Source organism: Dasypus novemcinctus, chromosome 7 (genome assembly GCF_030445035.2).
Source record: "Dasypus novemcinctus isolate mDasNov1 chromosome 7, mDasNov1.1.hap2, whole genome shotgun sequence".
NCBI classification, from domain to species: Eukaryota; Metazoa; Chordata; class Mammalia; order Cingulata; family Dasypodidae; genus Dasypus; species Dasypus novemcinctus.
In genome coordinates this window covers 39,044,919-39,067,533 of record NC_080679.1, presented here as the reverse complement: position 1 = coordinate 39,067,533, position 22,615 = coordinate 39,044,919, and the positions used below count along the sequence as shown (strand labels likewise).

Here is a 22,615-nt window from a genome sequence, read left to right as displayed (position 1 = left end):
TCTCCACCAGGGGGCACCCTCCTACCAGGGACCGAGCCCACAGTGGACACGGTGCCCGTGCAGCCCATCCCAGCCTACTGGTATTACGTAATGGCCGCCGGGGGCGCCGTGCTGGTGCTGGTCTCCGTCGCGCTGGCCCTGGTGCTCCACTACCACCGGTTCCGCTATGCGGCCAAGAAGACTGACCACTCCATCACCTACAAAACCTCCCACTACACCAACGGGGCCCCTCTGGCGGTGGAGCCCACCCTAACCATTAAGCTAGAGCAAGACCGCGGCCCGCACTGCTGAGGGGAAGCAAGGACAGCACCCAAAACAAACAAGAAAGACTGCAAACACGTTGCCTCGATTTTGCACTTTTTTCTCCTCGCCTAGTCTCTGTGGGAACCCTCAGACCTCTCTCTCCAGAGTCCCCAAACCCTGTGCTCTCTTATCCATCCCAACCATTCTCCTTGGGTTTTTTGTTTTTCGGTTTGTGTGTCTGTGTTTTGTTTTGTTCCAAACCAACAAAACCCAACTCTAATGCTGCATCTTGGAGGATGAGAAGAGATACACTTCTAAGCGCTTCACAACTCAAGGCTCAGCTGGTTTTGTTCCAGAGACTGGTTCCCTTGTTTTTTCCCCTTGCCTTATCCCATACCTCCTCTCGGTGGGCAGTCTGCCAGGAGACTTGATGGGAACCTGGATCTGTGTCTATGTACATAGTCTAGAGTTGAGTGTGTGAATAGTTCTTTATGAGTGTGGGCGTGTGAGAGAGAGACTGGCTCATTGTGCGTGGGTGTGTTCGGTGAGGGCTCTCTTTAACTCTTGTGTTACTTCTCCTGGGGTACATTTTTTAAAAAATAATATACTGTGCTAGTTTTGTTTACTTGGAGAAGAGATTGAAGCTTTTTGTTGCCTTATCTAGCTCCGGCTGGGTTTCTGTTGGCTGTCATTGTCATCTCCAGGTACCTAACAAAATAGAGGCCACAGGGGATGAAGTGTGGCCCCTCCCATCCCTGCCCCCCATCCCGCCTGACCAAGAGGACGGTTCCCCCAGTGGACCCTCACATGATCCCACATCATGTCTCCTGGTGTCTTTGAAGTAGCAAGATAACAGCCATTGGGTGCATACGGAACTGTCTCTACTTCCAGCCCTGAAGCAAATCTGTCTCATGTTGCCTTATAAAAGAAAAGCTCATAATGAATGTTTAGCTTTTATCAGTTAAGTTCAATCTTGGAATAAGTCATACAGAATAACAAATCTGAGAATGATGTATAGAAAGCAGTAGTCTGTTTTAAGGTGAGAGCTGGCGGAAGAGGAGGGGAGGAAGAGAGGGAAAGACTAAATTGTTGTCTTTTGAAAGTCTCCTCACCCAGGGGCTTCCTTGGGCCCACCTTGGGAAGGGGTTGAGTAAGAAGGTTTCATGCCATATTCTTTGGTATTCTCCAGGTCACTGTAATAGCATTTGTAAAATATAGCGGGGTAAAGGGATCATTTGCTTTCCTTTCATGGTGTTAATGTGTGCCTGAATCAATAGCCACTGAAATATAAAGCTGTGCACCTGACTTAAATGTTATGAGAGAATAGAAAGTCATCGTTTTTTTAAATGTACAAATGTGCTACCCTTAACGCATTAGTGGCATCTGGCAAATACGCCCTCGCAGGCTGGCCTGCCCGATCCAGATGTTGCTGCATCGTAAGAGAGAAAGTGTAATGAAGATAAATCCACTACTGCCCATTTGTCCTCGCTAAGCAACACGGGGAGATGAATGCTAGAGAGAAATTGCCTAATGATACTGTACAAAGGATGGATTAAAAATGAATTAAGTTTCATTCACAGAAAATGCATATTTTAACAAGATTTTTAGTGTGCTGGGACACAGCCTTGGGGGCGTTTGTTTCTCATTTTCCTGCTAGGAATCCACTAGGAAGTGTAAAATTCTCTCCAAAGATGGTTGCCTGAGCTAAAAACCTCTAGGTACCCTCTGAGAAGAAAATACTAATTTTTTTTTTTTTTTTTTTTTGGCTGCTTGGGAGGGAGAGACTTCTAGCATTCTTTTGGAATACCCAAATATGTCTCTCCAGCATACACACTCACTTTCGCATCTGGTTTGTTTCATCCTCCTGAAAGGATTGTGCTCTCCCAACTCTTATTCTATTTCAAAGAGCTACTCTGGCTCCACCACAGCGGCCCTGCCAAGGAAAGAAGAGATAAAAGGCTAGAGCATGAGCTACCTTGAGACTTCAATAAGTGTCCTAGCCCAGCTGAAGAGGTAGAAAGAAGTGGGGAGGGGGCCAGGCAGCAGCCCAGGATACCACGTGATGACTTCCATGCCAAGTCACTAAGGGCTTTGATCTCAGGTGTCCATATCTAGTTTGTTTGGGGCCAGGCATTCCCTTGAAATGACTGATATCCATAGAGGCATGGAGTTAGGAAATAACACCTAGATTTCTAGCCAGTATGGCAACTGGCAAAGTTACCATATACCTTTGAGGATTTCCCTTCTTTAAAAGATGACAACAACTTTGGGAACTTGCTGCATCTTCATCTAATGCCCCATGTGTGGAAAACACATCATTTTTATATATATGACAAGTTGAGAATATGGGACTGCTCAAATCTTTGTGAATCCCAGGCAGCAGTTCAGCTGGGGATCTTTCTCTCTCTCTTTCCACTCTCTCTCCCACTCTTTCCCCACCCCCTCTCTTCCCCAGCAACTTTCATAGTATTATCCAGGTACTATTCTAAAAGGGCAGTTCTTCTGAAGAAACATCATGCCTTGCAGCTTCAAAAAGTAAAATCTTTATTTCACAGAGGGAGGGAAGGGTCACCCTCTCTTGGAAAAATAGGCTAGATGGGTGAATGCATGCATGCATGTATTTAGAGTCACTTCTCAGAAGATAAAGATGTGATAGCAACTATTAAAATATAAATAAAGGAATGAATGGCGCAAAAACCAAGCTTGAGCTGGTAAAGCTTTTTGCCTTAGTAGAGGTTTCATGTCAACACCTCCAGGAGGGAGACCCTTGACTCTGAGGTGTCAATTCCTTCCTTGATGTTATACTAGCAGTTGCTATCACCTAATTGCTGGCCAAGGCATAAAAAGGAAAAATTATTATAATCATAGCATTCCCATTGGCAAAACATGATGCTGAAAATAAAATAAAATTGTCTTTTCCCCTTACCCCACATTTTTGGGACTAAAGCCAGAATTGAATAGGAAATTCAGTAATGTTCCTGAGGTTGACACCCCATCTTTAAAAGGACCCTGTCTTTAAAAGGCCACTAGCAGGCAAGCAAACACCTAAATAATCAAAAATGACCAAAGAACAACCACAAAACAAGAAAACTTAAAGATTTTTACTTCCTATTCTTATCCCTCTCCCTATAACTGTGACATCCCTTGCATTTGCTCACTTGCCTGTGTGTCAAAATAACTTGTGGACGTTGGAAACTATTTGAAAATGTATTGTGTGGAATGTTAATAAAATGATGATATTTTTATACAAACATCTGGGTTTTTTTTTTTTTTTCCTTTGCCTGTGAGAACAAAGTTGAAATGTAGGCTTTGAACAAATTAATGTTTCCAAAGTTTACACATCGCCTTCTGAGCTACAGGGCATTTCTGTGGGAGGTAGGGTGCTCTCCTTGAGGCTGAATGCCAGCTTTTCCTTCCTTTATTTTCCTTGCTGCTTGTTAGGAGTTTTATCCAATTTGTGCAGCTGAGCCAACTTTTATGATTGGTGTGGGATTTTGCAAAAGTTGCTAAGTGCTAAATTGCTAAATGTGATTCCACAAAATTTCTCTTGATGGTAAATCTCTAGAGATAGGTCTCTGCTTTCAAAGGGCCCCAGCGGGAGTGGGACCAGCTAAGCTGAATCACGCACTCAGTTCTACTGAGATAGATAGCTTCCTTTGGAGAAGAAACGGCGACGCCTTAACTCTCCGCTACCAAATTACTTCCACGGGGACATTGATCTCCAATCTATGAGCCCTTTCCCAAACAAAATGGGAACTTGCAGCATGTCCAGGACTCACAGATATTCAAGACTTCATTTTAAAGCAAGTAATGAAAATAATTGTATGGTTACCTTGAACCTGGAATGATCAGGATGAAACTTTTTATTTAAGGAACACTTTGAAAAGAGGGGCTTGGTGAACCTTACTCGAAAAGCCAGATCCTATTTTGATCCGCATTTTTCTTTGCTGCTCCTCTTTGGCTAGGTAGTAATCTAGTAGAAAAACTATTTTACCAGAGGAGAATTAGGATAAATAGGAAAAGACCACCTCCCCGCTGTTCTAGGTTTCTAGGTGGTGGTCAAGAAGAGGTCATAGAAGGATTTTCCAAATACCCCCCATCCATGAAAGAGCCTTCCATTAATCCAGCAGTCTTATTCCAGAAGCCAGGAACTATCCCTGCAGGACCCAGGGAAAGGATAATGTTCAGAAAACCCTGTTTTTACCAGGGTCCTGCTTTTCTTCCTATTCAAACCGAGGTCTGGGGAGAAGTGCTTGTAAAACTGGTCCAAGTGGTACTAAATGGAGATAGGTTTCTGGTTCTCAAATCTTCTTTATAGGAAGCCCTGTCAGTGATGTTGGCCCATTATAGTTGTCACTATCTTTCCTCTGCAGGAGAAGAGAGTAGAATATCCATGCTTAAAGCATTGTTTGTTCCTCCATTTTTTCTACGTAACATTTGACTTTTCTTAAAAGGCATTTGTCCCTATTACTAAAGGATGAAATGAAGGCCATTTCAAATGTATTTATTTCCTCTGAAGACCCAGGCTCAGTCAACACTTGCTGACCTGGGACCAGATTTGCCAGGCTGATTTAAATTAGCCATCAGGAATGCTTTGTCCACATGACTCTTTTGAGCCACGCTGGGGAATTTGATCATTGCTTTTCCCACCTTTGTTCTAGTCCCATGGCTTATTTTACAGGTACTCTCTCTCCCCCAAGAGGACAAAGACTGTTCAGGCTGCAGTCTTTCACAGCAAACACAGAATTGTTACCAGTAAATTTCCTTCACGGTAGTATTTCAGACCTAGCCCAAGCATAAATATTACAGAAATTGGGTTTTCCATGAATCATGCATACCAGGTGTCAAGGCTCAGTATAATCTGTTTCTGCTCCTACCAGGTCCTCCACCGTGATTTCAATGTGCACGCCTGCTTCAACCACTGCCCTCCAAGTCAGAATAACAGGAGCCCAGCCAACCTCATGTGGCTCTGTGCTTGTTTTCCTTACCCTTCTTCACTGACTTTGCAGTTGTTTTGCACAAATGTGTGGCCATTCTGTAATCCATGATGAAAAGGGCTTCATTTTTTAAGTTTTGATTTGTCTGCATTGTGGGCTACACATCTGAGCCAAACTGAAGATCCGTAGGTGCGGGCTTCTTTTTTCTCTTTAATTGTGCAAACCACTGGGGCTCTTACAGCTGTAATTTGCCTTTCATCCACTTCAATGATGGCTCAAAAAAAAAACATAAAACAAATCCACCGGAGGAAAAAAAGGGGAGGGGGGAATTTGGGGGTAGCTGGGCACCAGCTAATGGTCTTAAAATAAGCTGAGGAAAGAATCACCATAAATAAAGTAAGAGCTAGGAATAATTTAGGATTTAATTATGCCTTATGCAGATCAAGTCCCCAGATATATAGAGAGGTTAGATACAATCAGAAACCTAAGCTGTTAGAAGGCATCAGGACAAAAGCCCCAGTCAGAATTTGCACTGACTACTTGGAGGAAGTCTGCTTGGCCCCAAACCTGGGCACTGAACATATATAAGATTTGGGGAAATTGTCAGAGAGCAAAACCCCGTTTGGCAATGGTGTGGGACAATGGAGAATCAATGCTTCAGGTTAACCAGCAGAAGCCACTCTTGCCCCAGGGGGCAGGAGACCCAGAAAATCCCCTCTCTTGTGGGCAAAGTAATTGTTCTTAGTCATTGCTGTCACTGACCTCTGAACATCCCCCGTTCCCCAAAAAATGAAGTCAAGGCCCAGGGGCTTTGGATGAAGAAATAGGAAACAGTTCCAGCAGTAGAGCAGGAGACAGAACTGGATGTTGGGTGGGGAAATAACTTTTCTTGGAGGACCATTTCCATAGTGATTATTGATACTAAAGAAAGTTGTGGAAAACTGCAGAACAGTAATTGACTGGGTTTCTTTTTTTTTCCAATTCACAAGTGATAACATGACTACATCCCTAAAAAGTGCAAATAATAAAGAAAAAGCAAGACTCCACTTTACTGTTAACCAACTCCATTCTCCTCCTCAGAGGTAACCCTGGGAGATGGTTTAATCCATTTCCAGGCCTTTGTCTTTGCTTTACAAAACATTTTGTTCATCTAGAATTAGGTGGTTTGGTTGATGTTTGGGGTTTTGTTTTGTTTGTATAAATGGTATCACAGTGTTGACTCTCACTGTTGTGCAATTTCCTTTTTTTCATTTGACAACTTCTCGAAGATACTTCAATAATATACATTTACCCATCTTTTTAAGCTGTTGCATGGCATTTCTTGTCATGTTAATGTGCCGAGTTTATTAACTGCTCCCCTATTGGTGAACAGTTAGGTTATATCTAGTTTTTTTGCTGTTATAAACAATACTGCAATGAACATCCTTGAATTTGCCTCTTTGTGCACTTGTTTCCCTAGCAGAGAATTTCTGGGTTAGGTGGCATACCTGTTTCTATTTTAATAGATGCTGCAAATGGTTGAGGTTTACTTTTAAAAATCAACCTACCCCCATTTGGGAGGGTAAAGGAGACTTGCGGACATCCTGGATTATGTCTCCTGCAACATTTGCACAAGCCACATCATCTCTGTGACTATTTCTCTTTCTCTTAAATGGGCAAGGAAGGTTAGAGTGGTTTTAGCTGAAGGGAATTTTAATCACAGGGCGTGTTTTTCCAGGACTTGTTGTTTTCTTTTCCTACACTACCAATTTGTGGAGAAAATGGGCCTGGCTCTGTGTGGCAGCTCACCAGAGCTGTGGCAGCTGTGGCCCAGTGGTTCATTCTCTCCCCGGGTTCAGCGGGCAGTCCTGTTTTCCATGATTAATGAGTTCCACTCGGTTGGTTTCTTCAAAGAGTGACTGTGCTGTGCCTCACTGTTATTTATTTATGTTTTCTACTAAAAAATTCATGTACAAAACATCTTGTAAGGTCAGTGCACAATATTGTGCTGCAGACTAAAATATTCTAGCAGCCACAGGCCGACCCACAGGTCAAGAGAAAGTCTCAATTCCTTTGGCCCCACTCCAGAGGAGCAGGTCCTCCAGGCTGAAAGAAGGCATCTGGGAGGTGCTTCAGGGCTGCTGTCCCCCGAGGAAATGCGCCAGGCAGCGAGGTTGTTTTCTGGTGGGATATTTATATGTGTAGGCAAAGCTACTAGCCCCAAACGGCTCCGGCAAGGAGTAATGGGTGGAGGAGAAGCCAAAGGACCTGTTCTTCAGAAACGACAGTGCTCCAAGAGCACTTCCTAATCTCTCTTGTGCACCAAGATGAGAGGATCAGGAGAATGTGCCACTCTTGGGCATCAGGATTAGGTGTATAATTCTGGATGGCATGGGAAAGAAAGCAGTGTGAGTGTGTGGTCTGGAGGGACTAGAAATACTCTAACTTGTGAAAAGAAAAAGCCAGTTGTACAAAATTGAGCCCTTTTAATGCGATTAACTAACATTCTCAAAAGCAAAGATGTTGGTCCAGAACTGGAACGATAGTGTCCCATGTCTTGACTTTCAACAACAGCAGTCACTTTCATTCTCAGGCAGCAGGACTCATTAACAGGATGCCTGGACTAGAGTTCTCTATAACGTTTAAAGAGTAGCCAGCTCTAGTAATGTTGGGAGTGAGGAGAAAGTTTTGATCAGGGATGGCCTTGACCAACGTCCAGCTCCCAGCTGGCCTGCTGCTTCGTGAGGCCTCATTTTAGCACAGTCTGTTAAAGTCCCTTTTTTGTCCCTTTGTGTTTTCTTATTGCCTAAGAACAGTGAAGGCTGGTGTGGGCTTAGCCAGTGCTTCTCTAGGGCAGCTGTTACTGAGAGTGGAAAGACAGTCATTTGGAGCTGGATGGGCCAGCACAGGTGTGTCGAGGCCCCAGAGGTGCCTCATTAGCGTTGGTTAACTACAGGCCAAGTGCATGCTCAATAATAATAGTGTTCATGGAAATCCCTGGGAATCCCACACGCTGGCATCACCCTGGACCTGGTAGGGCCACCATCCCACCAGGGAAGACCATGGTCTTCTGTCCTTTGTGCCAAGAGTAGTTCAGCTTCAACCACCCTCCCCTTTCTCCACCTTCCACCTCTCTAGGTGATCCCTTTTCTTCTCTTCTGCTCTTGCCATCCTAACCCTTTCTTTGTCCTCCCTCCTCCAAAGCCATCTCTCAGAAAAGCCTGGGTTAGATTCTTTTACGAAGGCGTAAATGTCTGAGCAGACTTAATTCGTCATTTCTTCCAAACCTAAAGCCAGAGGGATTATTCTAATGTGGTATAATTTCAGTCCTTTGGTCATCAGCAATCTGCTGGAGAAATCTCCTCTTGCATGGGCACAGAGAGTACCTTTTTGGCACCTCTAAAATCTTACCACTTTTCATTCATTCATTCCTGTCCAGAAGGGGTAAAAAAAAAGAGTCTGGCTTTTGAACTTAGGCAATTCACATCATTTTCCACAGTGTAAGTGGGTGTAGTTTTGTTTCTTTGACTCTATGCTCTCCCTTGATCTAGGTAGTTCCAAATTACTCCACCTGAGCAGTATTTCTAGTATGCACACGTCTTCTTGAATATTGACACTGGCAGAGAAGAGACATACCGAAGCCCTCTGAGAAGAACTCCCTGAAATATAAAGAAATAAAACTTACATCTTAACATCTCATGGGGGAAAAAATAAGATTACAGAGTGTATTAGCTTTCTAGGGCTGCGTAACAAAGTACCACAAACTGGGTGGCTGAAAACAACAGAAATTTCTCCTGTTCTGGAGGCCAGAACTCTGAAATTAAGATGTCAGTAGGGCTGGTTCCTTCTGGGGGTTCTGAGGGAAAGCCAGCTCCTTGTCTCTCTCCCAGCCGCTGGTGGCTGCCAGACTTGCAGGTGCATCACTCCAGTTGCTGCCTCCATCATCACATGATGTCCCCACTGTGTATCTGTGTCTCTTTGTCCTCTCCTCTTACAAGGTTACCAGTCACTGAATTTAAGGCTCCTCCTAATCCAGTAGGACCTCCTCCTAACTGCAAAGATCCTTCTTTTCCAAATACAGTCACATACACAGGTACCAACGTTTAGGACTTGAATATATCTTTTGGAGGGACACAATTCAACCACAGAGGGGGAGTGGGGAAAACTTTTCCCTGAAATTTGCTGTTTTTCCTTAACGAAAGTGTAAAGAACCTATTTTTGATTGACAGGACTATCTATAACAATAGAGAACGTCTCTGACTTTTCAAAGACCTAAGGCAAAAGAGAGATTCCAGGACTTTTCTCCATCAGTGCTGCTGGGTTTTTCCAGCTCGTATGATCATGAAGCCTATCTTTCTAGCTAAACATTTCTCTGGCTGCATTTTTCTTCTTTTCACGCCATTGTTGGGACTCAGTGGAGCCATTCTGGCCTCAGCTGCTCATCCACCTCCACACTTGAAAGTATTATTAGGTCATTTCACAGCTTTCTTGTTTGCAGTCAGTATTTCCAATCCATTTTTTGTCTTTCCTTCTAGTTATCCAACTAGAAATAATAGAATATAATGGCTAGATTCAAGATCAAACTCTTTCAATAATCTCCAACCAAGCCCCCTTTTCTTTTTCAGCTTGAAAACATTTGAAATGTTTTTTTTCCATGACCTTGCATAGATATGGCTGTGTCCCAAGATATAAAAACCCATGATAAAGCTTCTTCTGATGCTGTTTCTAAACTCAAGCCAAACCCAGCAAGGGATGAATGGTTCTCAAATAGCCCGACTTTCTAATGGAGGAGACTTGGCAAAGTTGAGATCAGCATCTGAACTTCTGGCTCCTTATCACAACTGGGGATGAACAAACTGAATTAGGGAAATTAAGTGTGTGTTGGTAGGGAGAGGGGACTTCAGCCAATACTAAATGTTAAACTGAATTAAACACTTTGAAAGGCCAAGAAATAGCTCCTTAGTCCTTCAGTAGTTCTCATTTATTTAGGTTTCAGTGTTGGGTTTCCTGCTGGGATCAAAACAAAATGGCTGAGAGAATTTTCTGAAGGCTACTCCCATCTGAATAAGCCAGTGATTTAGCTGACTCAGGGGTCTCAGGAACTCAGAATGACATTCAGTAAAGGCTCTACATGGCCAAGAACTTATCCCAAATAAATCACAGGCCCTAAACAAGGTGTTGAAAATCTGTGCTTTACGCTCAGTTCTACCGATGATTTTTTCAAATGACTTACTGCATTTTTCTACCCTCCATCCTCAATTTCTTCACCTTTAAAATAGAAGTGATGATGCCTGGTACGTTGAAAGTAAGTGATTTCAATGGTTTCCTATGTATAAGAGGCTCTTAGATCCTGGTTCTAAAGACTAGTTGAAGTTCGGTGGGTTAAGTGGGCACGTTGAGACTAGCTTTTCATAATGTTTTATCAGCCCAACCTCAGTTAAGGTGGAGGCATGAACCTTGGGACACAATTTAGCCTGTTTATCAGTTCCTGGATTACCAGTTACCAGGATTAGTTCCTAAGCAAAAATGGCAAGTATTGAAAATACGGACCCTCATGCCTCTCCTTCACCTGTTCTTATGATCTTCTCTTTCCACACACACCTTAGACAAAAGACTTCAGGGAGCTGCTACTTCTGGAATATGACAGACCTGGGGTGAAGAATGGGGCAAGGAGCAGTGTGGGACAATGGAACCCTTTTGTTTAGAAGTCACCTTGTCAGGGAGTGGATGTGGTTCAAACAGTTGAGCACCCACCTCTCACATGGGAGGTCCCAGGTTCAATTCCCGGTGCCTTCTAAAAAAGACAAGCAAACAATGAGCAAAAACAATAAGCAGACAGTGAGCCCGAAAAAAGCAAACAAACAAACCAATGAGCAGACAACAAGCAAAAACAAAACAAAACAAAACAAGCAGGGACTGAGTGTGGCTCAGGCAGCTGAGTGCCAGCCTCCCACATGGGAGGTCCCTGTCCAGTTCCCAGTGCTTCCTAAAGATTAAAAAAAAAAAACAGACAACAAGTGCAAAACAGTGAACAGACAGACAAGGGAGCCGTTTCGGGGTTGGGGAGAGGCACCTTGTCCACCTTGCTCCAGCAGTGCTCTTCAGATGGCCCTCATGGGAAAGGTCTTCACACGCCTCTCACTGTCTTCCTGTAAAACTGCAGGATTTTAGCACAGGGAAGACCATCAGAGGTTACTTTACATAGAACCAAACTGAGACTCAGAGAGATTCCATGACTTGTCCAGGCTCTTCCAACCAGGGCAAGTAGTAGGCCCCAGACCAGAAATTGGCACCCTGCTCTCAGCCCAGTGCTCCCTGTACCCTGTGCTGCATCCCTGCTCAGCAAGGCTGGTGCTGAAGGGGTCTTTGAGTGTCTCTGCTCCACATTCTGGATGGCAAACCCATCATCAGCTTCCACCAGGCTTCTTAATCCACTGCTCAGAGTCGGCATGGAAGGGACTCTTAAAAAAACCCAAAAAGCAATGCAGATCAATGTCCTGAGATTGTCTGTATAGAAGTGACCCAAGGACTAGCTGTCATAAATCATTTCTCTAAAAGGAGACAGTGGTTTGGGGTGGCTTCTTGCTCTCCTAGCAATCTTGTGAACCTCCCCTTACAATGCAGAGAGCAAACAGAGTGATGCCAAGGCCAATACCCTCGCAGCAAACCACAACATAGAAGGAGTGGTGAAAGAAGAAGTTGGGATTTTTTATTGTAAGAAACAGTAGAAAAGTAAACTAATGAAGCCATGCTAACCCCAAAGAATTTTAATTTAAGAGAAAAGAAGGAAGGAAATGAAGGAGAGAGGAAAGATAAAGTATGTGTGTGTGTAAGAGACACAGACTGAGAAGGGCTGTGAGAGAGCAAGCGTTCTTGTTTGAGATCTAAATCACACTCGGTAGGGAATTTCCCGGCTGCAGGTTGGAAGTGTCACGGGGGCGTTGCCCCCGAAGAGCATGTGTGGTCTTACAACACCAGGCAGGGTTCCAGACCCCTCGAGGAGAAATGTCTTTCATTTGAGTAGGTTTGGTTTGTGTCTGGGTATGGCTGTTCACCATTTGTGCTGCAGTGTTGCAATTTATTTCCAAGGACAATAGAGAATATTTGACTTTTCCAGGATGGAGGGAGTTCCTGAAACAGTCTGGTGAGTGTTTTAATAACTAGTCACTGTGAGTCTCTCACTCTGAAAAATCAGGACAATAGGAGATGGGCGAGACTTTGAATCTGTCTTCACTATGTACCTAACCCACCTGGGGAAACAAGGGGGCTTTTCAGCCTGGAGACTTCAATCTTAGGATGACAATGACAGGTTTTGCTGAGTTGGGTTTTTCTTTCTTTTTTTTTTTAGGCAGCGGCCACTCTGCCACGATTGATTACTCTAACTGTTAACCACCCTTCCAGTCCCTCGTTGGTTCACCTCTTCCTCTCACTATGCTGGTTTCAGCAGCTGGTGAAGGGGAGAGGGGGCTGGGACATGCACGGAGAGAACAAAAGGGAGGAAGATTTGTGGCCTGGCAAGGCAATCGTTTTGAATTCCTTAGTGGGTCTGGTAAAAATGAACACAAGCAAAAATCATCCGTGTATGGTAAAGGCTCAGTTGCTTCATTTGAACCCAGTCCTACCAAGAGAACAGATAAAGGAATGGTACTCCCCCTCAATTCTGAGGCTCCCCAAGTTTTCCTTCCCTTCAACAGCCTAGCCTCATTGGCACAGTCCTTTCCGTGGACTCTGGCAGCATGTGGAGTCTCATCCACAAACACCCCACCTTCCCTTATGCTGGCTTGGCACGGATAAGTCTTCGCTGCCAACCACACTGAAGGTCCCTGATGGTAGAGACTGGCCCCTGGCATCTTTATTCAGCCAGAGTCTAGTATGGTTCCTGGACACGTAGTGAGCCCTCTCGCTAAGTGATGTTTGGTTGGTTAGTTGGTAAATGAGGACTGTCCTTTGAAGACCAATGTAAATCAACCCTCCCTCTCTGAATAAGGCCTATGAGGGGTAAGTGTGAAGCCCCAAATCTCAAATCACCATCTTTTCACATTCACGAGAAACCACACCTCTGAGCCAGTGATGCAGCGAACAGCCAGAGAATGTGTATCCAGCAAGCTGTGGTTCAAGAGCAGGCTGACCCTTTTCCCTACTGGAGGGGGTAGTGATGATATAGTGGTAGCTGCGGTGTTCCCCGACAGAAGAAGAACTTGAGGCCAGTCGTAGGGATCTCCTCTGGTCCTAATGTAGTATCGAGAGTCAGGATTCAAGCTTTGGACACAGACTGGCCTGAGATTGAGTCTACACAGCGGTCCAGAAGGAAACGGGGCCATGTGAGCACAAAGGTTGAAAGTGTAAGTCATGTGGGTGGTAAGACCCATTCCTGATCTGTGTTCTCCTAGAAGCGTGACCCATTCCACCCTCCTTCGCCTAGTTCCCACTCACAGACCACCCACCCACCCACTAAAACAGAGTCCTAGAAGGTCCTTTCCAAGTTTTTCCCCATTTAAAAAAAATACGCAAAACAAAATTCCAAGTCCATGGCCCCCACTCTCTCTTGCTATCTGCCTCAGTTTCCCAGATGGTCTACCGTCCTGTGGCAGCCATTTTCTCTACCCGGGAAGGTTATGCCTCTCTTTCCTGCCTTGAACTCCTAGCTCATCACTTCTTTCTCCTGTCCCACATGCAGGACGGATACCTTTCTCCCCTGGATTTCCTCCCAGCAGCTACCAAACTCCATTCTTGCCTTTTCTTTGCTAGAACCATGGGGACCTAGTGGAAAATCACACTCCACTGTGCCAGCATCCTGAGGAAACAGGCTGAGGTTTATCTACCCGGCTCACCAGAAAAGGAAAGTGGTCTTTGAAGGGCAAAGAGGCTTTTGAGAGAGAAAGCTCTTCATCAAACATGGATATCAGGAATATTAGCAAGGAGACTACCGAAAATTGCTATCAAAGTAAATTGCTTTTTGTACAAATGTTCCCTTTATTTGGGTTTTCCCCAGCGTGCCATTCTTCCTTTAAGGCTTGGTGAACAGATGTGCTTTTGAAAATGTTGATTAACTTATCCTTTTTTCGACCCCATCCCACTCACCCAAACCCCTGGGAGCAATGACTATACAAAAAGCCTCTCAAATGTTCTCCTTCACCTTAAGTAGCCTTTGATTCTCCAGGTGCAGACATTGCGCCAAAAAGCCTCTCAAATGTTCTCCTTCACCTTAAGTAGCCTTTGATTCTCCAGGTGCAGACATTGCGGTCATGTCTAGGCAATTGGTTTTCTAGAACCTTAGAACTGGACCAGTTTTTGAGCAATCATATTGTCCAGTCCCCTGCCTCCAGATAAGGATGGACCAGAAGCCCCAGAGACAGGAGGCTGTGGTCTCCTGGGACAAGATGTTCTCATAGTCAGGACCATCCTTTCACCTTCCTTCAAGATCAATGCTACATTTGCCCCTTCCAGCTGGTTATCAGTAGTGTCCTAAGAATTCTTCCCTGAGGGAATGAGATGGAGCAGGATGGTATTCTAGCCTCCAAGAATTCATCTCATCCTTGGCAGGGACAGAATCCCTAAAAGCAAGAATAGGATTTGGCCCAAAAGCTATTGGCAGGAGCCCCACAGTTCTTATCCTCTGCTGATTCACATATTCTTATCCAATGTTCTGCGTCTTTGAACCATGAAGGTGTTAAGACATATGAGCAGCCCATCAAAATAATTAATTATTGGGAATGTGATGGTTTTCTTCTGTGCTCATTTTTTATAGGGTTTAAAAAAAAAAAAAAAAGCTCTGGGTTGACTTTCACAAGCTTGATTTGATCCCTGTGACAGACACCACCTGCCTCTTGTTGATTCATGCTCATGTCTTCATTCCAAGGAAACAGCCTGCTTTATAGGGGCCTGGAGAATAAAGCAGAGGATGGGAATTGAGTGGGGAAGCTGGCGTGGCCTGCAGGTGCCAGTTGCTGTGCTGTAAGCCTGCCAGGAACAGGCTGGATTTATGGAGGATCAGTGCCACATGGTGTGGTCAGCAAAGCCAAGGTCCTTTCAAGTGGGGGCTAGGCAACTTATTGTGTGCATCCCTTGCTAGAGTCCGAGGGGGTGAGAATGTGCTCTAGAGCTTTCACCAGCAATGAGGAAGACTTCTAACATGATTAAAACCGCTGCTTCCAGGAAAAGACTGCATTTCGAGTCTGGCAGTGATGGATCAAGCCTCCGTCTAGGTCATAGTCAAGCACCTCTTCCCTGAGATGCACTGATGGGGGAGAAGTTTGGGCTGGTCTCAAGATCTTTTTTCCTCTTGTATACTTTAGCTATTTGGGTTTGGGGCTTGGGGTTTTGTTTTAAGCCTTGACATTTGGATAGCAATTTATAGTGCTGAACATGAGATTGTTTACCTGATTTTAAGTTGAACAAAACTCCTAAAGAGCCAGTTATACTCACTTGGGCCATTTTGAGCTGACTGCCTAGACAGTCATAATTAGCTTATGAGACCAAAAAAAAAAGATAATAACCTGCTCTTCACTGCATCTTTGGTTCTCTTTTTTGACAGGTAATTTTCATGGGCTTCGAATTCTATAAGATGGACAGCATTGTAAATAGAGAGGACTGTACTACCCCCAAAATTTTGACCACAAAAAAAGAAAAAGATAGGCAGTAATAATCCTAGAGAAAGCACAGAGTAAATCAACTTAGCTCTGTTCAAGCCTGGGCTAGTCAGATGATGCCCATGTTTGATCTATTCTAAACCATTAAGAAAGCCAGTAGGAAAAAACGGCCAAGGGAGGAAAGGCAAAAGATGCTAGCACAGATACATTCATAGAGGTGGACAGGCTGTACGACATTCTTTCCAGTTATACTCCTACATTAAAATATACAATTATGAGATGTGACCTCTTTAAATTACCATGTTTATTTAAAAATCAGAGGAGACACCTTCTTTGTACCTTGTGTCCACTAGATGCATGCATATGAGGAGGTGCGATGTGCAACCCTAAATGAACGTCATCGTGATGGTGACTGATCATGCCATAAGATGCCGCTGAAGGTGTCTAAGATAAAACCTAGGTCTGTATTGGTAATGAATGACAGTCATTGTAATGATGCAAGTGACAGGATTGACCTGGCACTGAAGACTTGGCCTTTCTTACTATTTCTGTTCATCTGGTTGTTGTCGGAAGTAAAGACAGGTTACTTGCAGAGGCAAGGGTACACTGAGCTATATACTAAATGATCTAGAAGCTGATGGTGATTCTCTAACTGCTCACCATACTAAGGCACTATCTTCAAAAGATTGCATCTCTGCCTTTTAACCGTGTGATAGGACCACTGATCATTCAGTTTGTTTTCTTTTTTATTTTAGTGGACATGCCAGAACTTCATGGGAGAGACGGCTATGAAGATGAAATTGATGGTGAGTATTGCTGTGATTTAGCAGATAGTCATGAAATTCAAGTTGGTTTTAAAGACGTCAACAAAGGGGAAACGGACTTTGGCCCAGTGGTTAGGGCGTCCGTCTACCATATGGGAGGTCCGCGGCTCAAACCCTGGGCCTCCTTGACCCGTGTGGAGCTGGCCATGCGCAGTGCTGATGCGCGCAAGGAGTGCCCTGCCACGCAAGGGTGTCCCCCGCGTGGGGGAGCCCCACGCGCAAGGAGTGCGCCCGTGAGGAAAGCCGCCCAGCGTGAAAAGAAAGTGCAGCCTGCCCAGGAATGGCGCCGCCCACACTTCCCGTGCCGCTGACGACAACAGAAGCGGACAAAGAAACAAGACGCAGCAAATAGACACCAAGAACAGACAACCAGGGGAGGGGGGGAATTAATTAAATAAATAAATCTTTAAAAAAAATAAATACATCAACAAAAACGATCTGGTAATTAGAAGGTCAGAATTTAGAACTAGCAGTAAGAAATATAAGTGGAAAGATTCTAGAGAAGAATGAAGAAAGAAATAGTAAGTTATTCTTGCAAGGGAAAATGTAGAGGTTTAGAAAGTTTATTGAGTCCCCTCTGCTTGATCGAAAACATATTCCCCACTTGGGGCAATGTTGTGCGCTGATTGTCTTCAAATCTGGATGAATCGTTTAGAAGTGAAAGGTTAGCTCCCCTGTCAGTGTCACTGCTTGAACCCTTGGCCTCCTCTCAAAAAGGATCTAAATGAACGAGTGTCCCCGTGAATATTCTTCCAGGACTGCCATGGTTTCTGGTTCCCGGGCTTGGAGAGAACCTTTCTCACACTATCCAAAACTCCCAGTCGGGCTTGTTGCAAGATTGAAGTTTCTTTTCCACACTGCCCATCTTCTCTTTTCATATTTATTTCAAACCGTAATTTCCCACTTCATCAAATGCATGAACTTCAAGAGGCTGAAGCAGGAGTGCTGCCTGGAAGGCCACTGAGCAAAGGTGTAGCTGTCATTTCTTCCCCAGACTCAGAGCATCAGAGGTCTCCCTAGACTTCTCTGAGAGCCGGAATAGAGCTCCAAGAGAGTCAACACCAGCATTCCATGTAAAGTGCAGCTTTAGACCAAGAGTGATGGGTTTAAGAGGAGCCGTTTGTACAGCAACTGCTTTTAACCTGACCTTAATCAAAACTTCAAGTGTAGTTATAGAAACTAGAGTGACTAACCCAAACAGCACCTTGCTAACTGAATGCAGACTCTCTCTGCAAAGCCCAGGCCAACACTCCTTTTATGGGCAAAACTGCACCACTGACCTACACAGAGAAGCTGCCAGAGCTCAAGCAGCAAAAGCACCATGGCGGAGCAGCAGGCACAAGGGGCAAGGACGCAGGAAGCCTCAGATCCAATCCTAGTCTAACTGCTTGCAAACTCTGTGACCCCGGGCAAGCCTACTTCTTTAAACCTCAGTTTCCTCATCTATTTAAAAATGTATATCGTGGGAGAGAGTAAACTACAATGTAAACTATAAGCATCGCTTAGTGGCAATGCTCCAAGATGTGTTCATCTCTTGTGACAAAAGTACCACACTAATGAAGGATGTTGCTGATGAGGGAATGTGGGAGGGCTAGGGAGCAGGGCATATGGGAATCCCCTATATTTTCTGTGTAACATTTTTGTAATCTTAGTTTCTTTAAAAAAAAATAAAAAAATAAAAAAGACGACACCATTTAGGGTTCAATTATGGGAAGGCAGTATGTCAAAAGTTATCAAGCTTAAAAAATAAAAGTAAAAAAAATTAAAAATGTTTAATATCACCATGTCTTCTCCAGGGGATTCTTAGGAGACCCAAATAAATGGGCCATGGATGTGGCCATGGCTTGGCCATGCTACAGAAATGTAAGATAAGATGTATATCAAGCAAGGTCTAGTATGTTGATCGAATGCTTGTGTGGCTGAAATGCTAACTTGGAAAACCCAACATATGAAAATAGTCCCAGCCTGTCCTTTGATTTAACTTAGCTGGAAGTAAGGGGGGAGGAGGCAAAGAAAGACAGGTGCCAGAACACAGGATCTAAGTGCTCTACAAATATTAACTCATACTATGAATTAAATGAGGGGGATGTTTATTAGTAGCCCCACTTTACAGATGAGGCAAGTGGGGCGCAGGGAGGTTAAATAACTTGCCCAAGTTTCCATGGCTAGGACACGGCAGGGCTGGGCTTTGGACCCCAGCAGTCTAGCGCCCGAGTTCCTGCTCCTTACAGCCGTGCTCTGAAGAGCTTCTGAGCTGGGCTGGGGAGTCTCAGGCAGGGGCTTTGCTTTAAAAGCAGCAGCACCTGCGATCTCACATGTGTTTTCCATCGTAGATGAATACGAGGTGGACTGGAGCAACTCTTCTTCCCCAACCTCAGGGTCTGGCATCCCCTCGGCCAACAAAGAAAAGAGCTGGCTCTACACCCTCGATCCCATCCTCATCACCATCATCGCCTTGAGCTCGCTTGGAGTCCTCCTGGGGGCCACATGTGCGGGGCTCCTGCTCTACTGCACATGCTCCTACTCAGGCCTGAGCTCCCGCAGCTGCACGACGCTGGAGAACTACAACTTTGAGCTTTACGACGGCCTCAAGCACAAGGTCAAGATGAACCACCAGAAGTGCTGCTCAGAGGCATGACGGATTGCACCTGAATCACATCTGATGTTTCATTCCAGCAAGACGGGCTGGTGAAGATTACATTTTTTTTTTCCTTTGGAAACTGAATGCCATAATCTCGATCAAACAGATCCAGAATACCGAAGGTGTGGACAAGACAGACAGGCGAGCGGAGGGAGGAGGGGAGACACAGCCCACACAGGGGATTACTGCCATGCACCAAGGACAAGGACCGTGGTGGCCGAGACATTGCAGGAACGGGGCCACGTTCTCTCGTTCTCTGCTGGGACAAAGACAGGAGCTCATCTCTTTGGGGTCACAGTTCTATTTTCTTTGTGAGTTTTTTCTTATGTTGATTTCTTTGGTCTGTGAGTAACTCAAAGAGGCAGAAGAGGAGAATGACCTTTCCAGTGATAGAACCAGAGCATTGCTCTCAGTCTCTGCTTTCTCTTTCTAATCAACACTTGAAAAGTGAAGGGTCTTTTCAGCCTTTCCCTCTTTAGAAATGAAACACAAAAAAAACCCCCATCCAGCTTATCCCATCCCCTGACCGTCTTATGACTTAAGGGATTTGCTGTGGTGTAGGTTCTGCCAGCCAACCCTACAAGCTGCCACTTCCAGTCCTAGCATTGGAGTAGGATGTTGTTGCCTTTAACTTTTCTTATCCAGGGGAAAATTACCATTTTAGGGTCAGCATAAACAGCTCTTTCTTATAAGGGATTCGAAACAAACCAGAACGGAAACTTCACACATCAGAATCCACAGAAGCACCTCCACGTTAGAAGCGGACAAGCCTTAAAGTGCTTTGTGAATAGGAGCCGTTCGTTAAATCTAGACCGTGTGGCCGTGGGGCTTGCCTTGTGGGGCCTCTGGTAGTGGTTTTGCCTTTTCTTTTCCCATCCCCTTGTTCTTCTAACACACACACACACACACATTTGTCGGGTCCCTAAGCCCCAGGAAGTAGCATTGTTTGATACTCTCAGATGTGGGGTGAGGGGAATATTGGTAATTGTTGTATTTTCTCCATCAGTGAGGTGTTGTAACTGGTGATGACTGGATGGAAGGGAGGGCAGTGGGTAGGGAAAGCAAAGTCCAAACTGATCATGTGATGGCAAAAGCCAAGCAGAGTGCAGAGAGGGGCGTTTTGTGGAATTCGTCTCTCCAGATAGGCTAGCAAACACTGAGTTCTCCTTTGGGTTACAGCTACCACTGCAGGCTTTCAGGAGAGTCAGACCTAAGGTATACACACGCTGATTCTAACCAGAAGCCTTGTGGACCAAAATGCTAACACTACTTCCATCCCAGAGAGACTTAAGTTCTTACAAACACACACACACACATTTACGTGTTTTTCATTAAGTGCCTTGAAAAATGAAGAAAAACATATTTTCCCTCTATGTGAAAATCAGTGAATTTCACACAAGTTAAGGCATTCTTCCTTCCCCACCCCCAGTGGCTCCACTCCTGCCCCCCCCCCCAACTCTCCGCTGAACCTGCTAATGGAATGAGCCCTGCTACTGATCTGCAGCCATAGCCCTAGATGACTCTCAACTGCTCTACAAAGGGAGGCATCAGGAATAGAATGAAACTGTGCAAAGGATAAGATTGTCCACATCAAGACCCAAATCTTGATTCCGTATTAACACATAAGGATTGCCTGTGTGCTGGAAACATTTGAAACCCAACCACTATGCCCAGCCTATTACATATCAGTGGATAACTGTCAGACCATTTTTGCTGCTATGGTCACCTACAATTTCATTTGTCTCATACTCCAGGTGAAAGGGGAAGGGTGAATGGGACTAGCTGGTTCCTTTAAATGTTAACTTATGGAAATTATAGTTCAAATGGTAATGTCACAGTGTTTTGTATGCAGAGAGGGAGAGTTCATATCGACAGCTATTTATTCATATGTGTGTGTCATTGTCGCGCCTTTGAGCTCTCTGTATCTGCTGTGTATGTGAGTGGTCACGTGGGACTCAGTGGTGTTATTGTGACTTTGACCTAAGGCCTGAGTGTACTGCTGATCTCGGCACTCGTTGGCACAGTGGTAGTTAGAGGTGAAAGGTAAAGCTGTCAAGCTCAAGGGCTTAGCTTGAGGCCCCCTTTGAGCAGGGCAGGCAGAAGAAACAAGATTTTAATTAGCCCACCCTGCTCTTCACCCTCCCATTGCAGCTCAGTATTCAGGAAACTGGCAAGTCCTAGGGATTTCCAGGAGGGTCCTGCAGAAGAGAAATCTGAAAGTGTCCTGCTCCTCTTATGCCCTGTGGGCCATTTCACAATTCCCCAAAGAACCTGCCCTATCTCCAGCCTGCAGTTCGCCTCGAAGTTAGGTACCCCTCAACCTGCGTTCCCCTAAAAGTCCCATATCCATTCACCACTGGCGGATTTGAGGCCCTGGGTGGGCCCTCAGTGCAGAGCGGAAGCAGGCTCCACAGGGCTACATGTAGATACCTCACCAAGGCTGGAGGCTGGTCTGTTGTAAGACAGAAAGACAAACAGCTGTGCCGATCCCAACTTGGCCAGGGAGCACCTTGGTGCGCTGGTTATCTTCATCTGCAGGTAGACTAGCTGACCCGTCTCCTTGAGAAGTTCCCTTTGGGAAACCCACCTCACAGTATTGATCTCCTTTTTGCCTTGTTCTGAATGACACATTACCTCCATGCTCTCCCAGACTAGGGTCACAGGACCACAGGGCTGCTTTTTTGGTGGGGCTGGGGGGTTGGCAGGGATGTGGGGGCAATGGGATGGGCCTGAACGACAAGAAAACAAGGGGAAAAGTTAAACTGTTCCACAGAAGGCTAACTCTGCCAGGGTTTGCAGTTAAAGGTATTCGACCATTCGCTGGCTGAGCCAGATCACGGGAACTTGAGAGCTTTTACTGTGATTCTTCAATGTAAAAAATAAACAGCAATGTCAAACTGTGTTTATATGATTTGTATAAAGCCTTTTTAAGATTACTATTTAAATAAACATTATTATACCAGAGATATTTTTCTGCATATTCTTTATTGGAGACAAAGAGACTTGGGACTAGGGTGACTAATATTCCAGTTTGCCCGAGACTTTCCTGGGTTTAGCACTAAAAGTCCCACATTCTGGGAAACCCCTCAATCCTGGGTAAACTGGGATGGCTGGTTTCTCTCTTGGAACAGTGTTTCTCAACACAGTCAAATGGAGCTAGGAGGTTGATTGGCTGCTTGGATTTTGTTTTGTTTTGTTTTTTGTTTGTTTTCAGGTACTGGGGCTGGGGATTCAGTCTGGACCTCCTATGTGGGAAGCTGGCGCTCAACCACAGAGCCACATCGGCTTCCATGAGTTGGTTTTTCTGTTTGCTTTGCTTGTTGTTTGTTTTCTCAGGAGGCACAGGAAACCAAACCTGGGACCTCCCATGTGGAAGGTAGGTGCTCAACCACTTGAGCCATA

The 22,615-nt window shown here is 44.9% G+C and overlaps 1 protein-coding gene across 2 annotated transcripts in view; it reads left to right on the top strand.

Moving 5' to 3' along the window:
• NRP2 (neuropilin 2) overlaps positions 1-22,177 on the top strand; it is a 117,470-nt gene extending 95,293 nt beyond the window's left edge. The window contains exons 16-17 of one of the 2 annotated variants that reach the window (XM_004459897.5): positions 16,504-16,554; positions 18,906-22,177. In XM_004459897.5, coding sequence (XP_004459954.1) covers positions 16,504-16,554; positions 18,906-19,210 — 356 coding nt within the window. In that variant the 3' untranslated portion in view covers positions 19,211-22,177. Of the gene's footprint in view, positions 1-10; positions 3,495-16,503; positions 16,555-18,905 lie in introns of those variants that run through there. The other variant, XM_004459900.5, reaches the window with a different exon arrangement.
• The last annotated feature ends 438 nt before the right edge of the window (positions 22,178-22,615 follow it).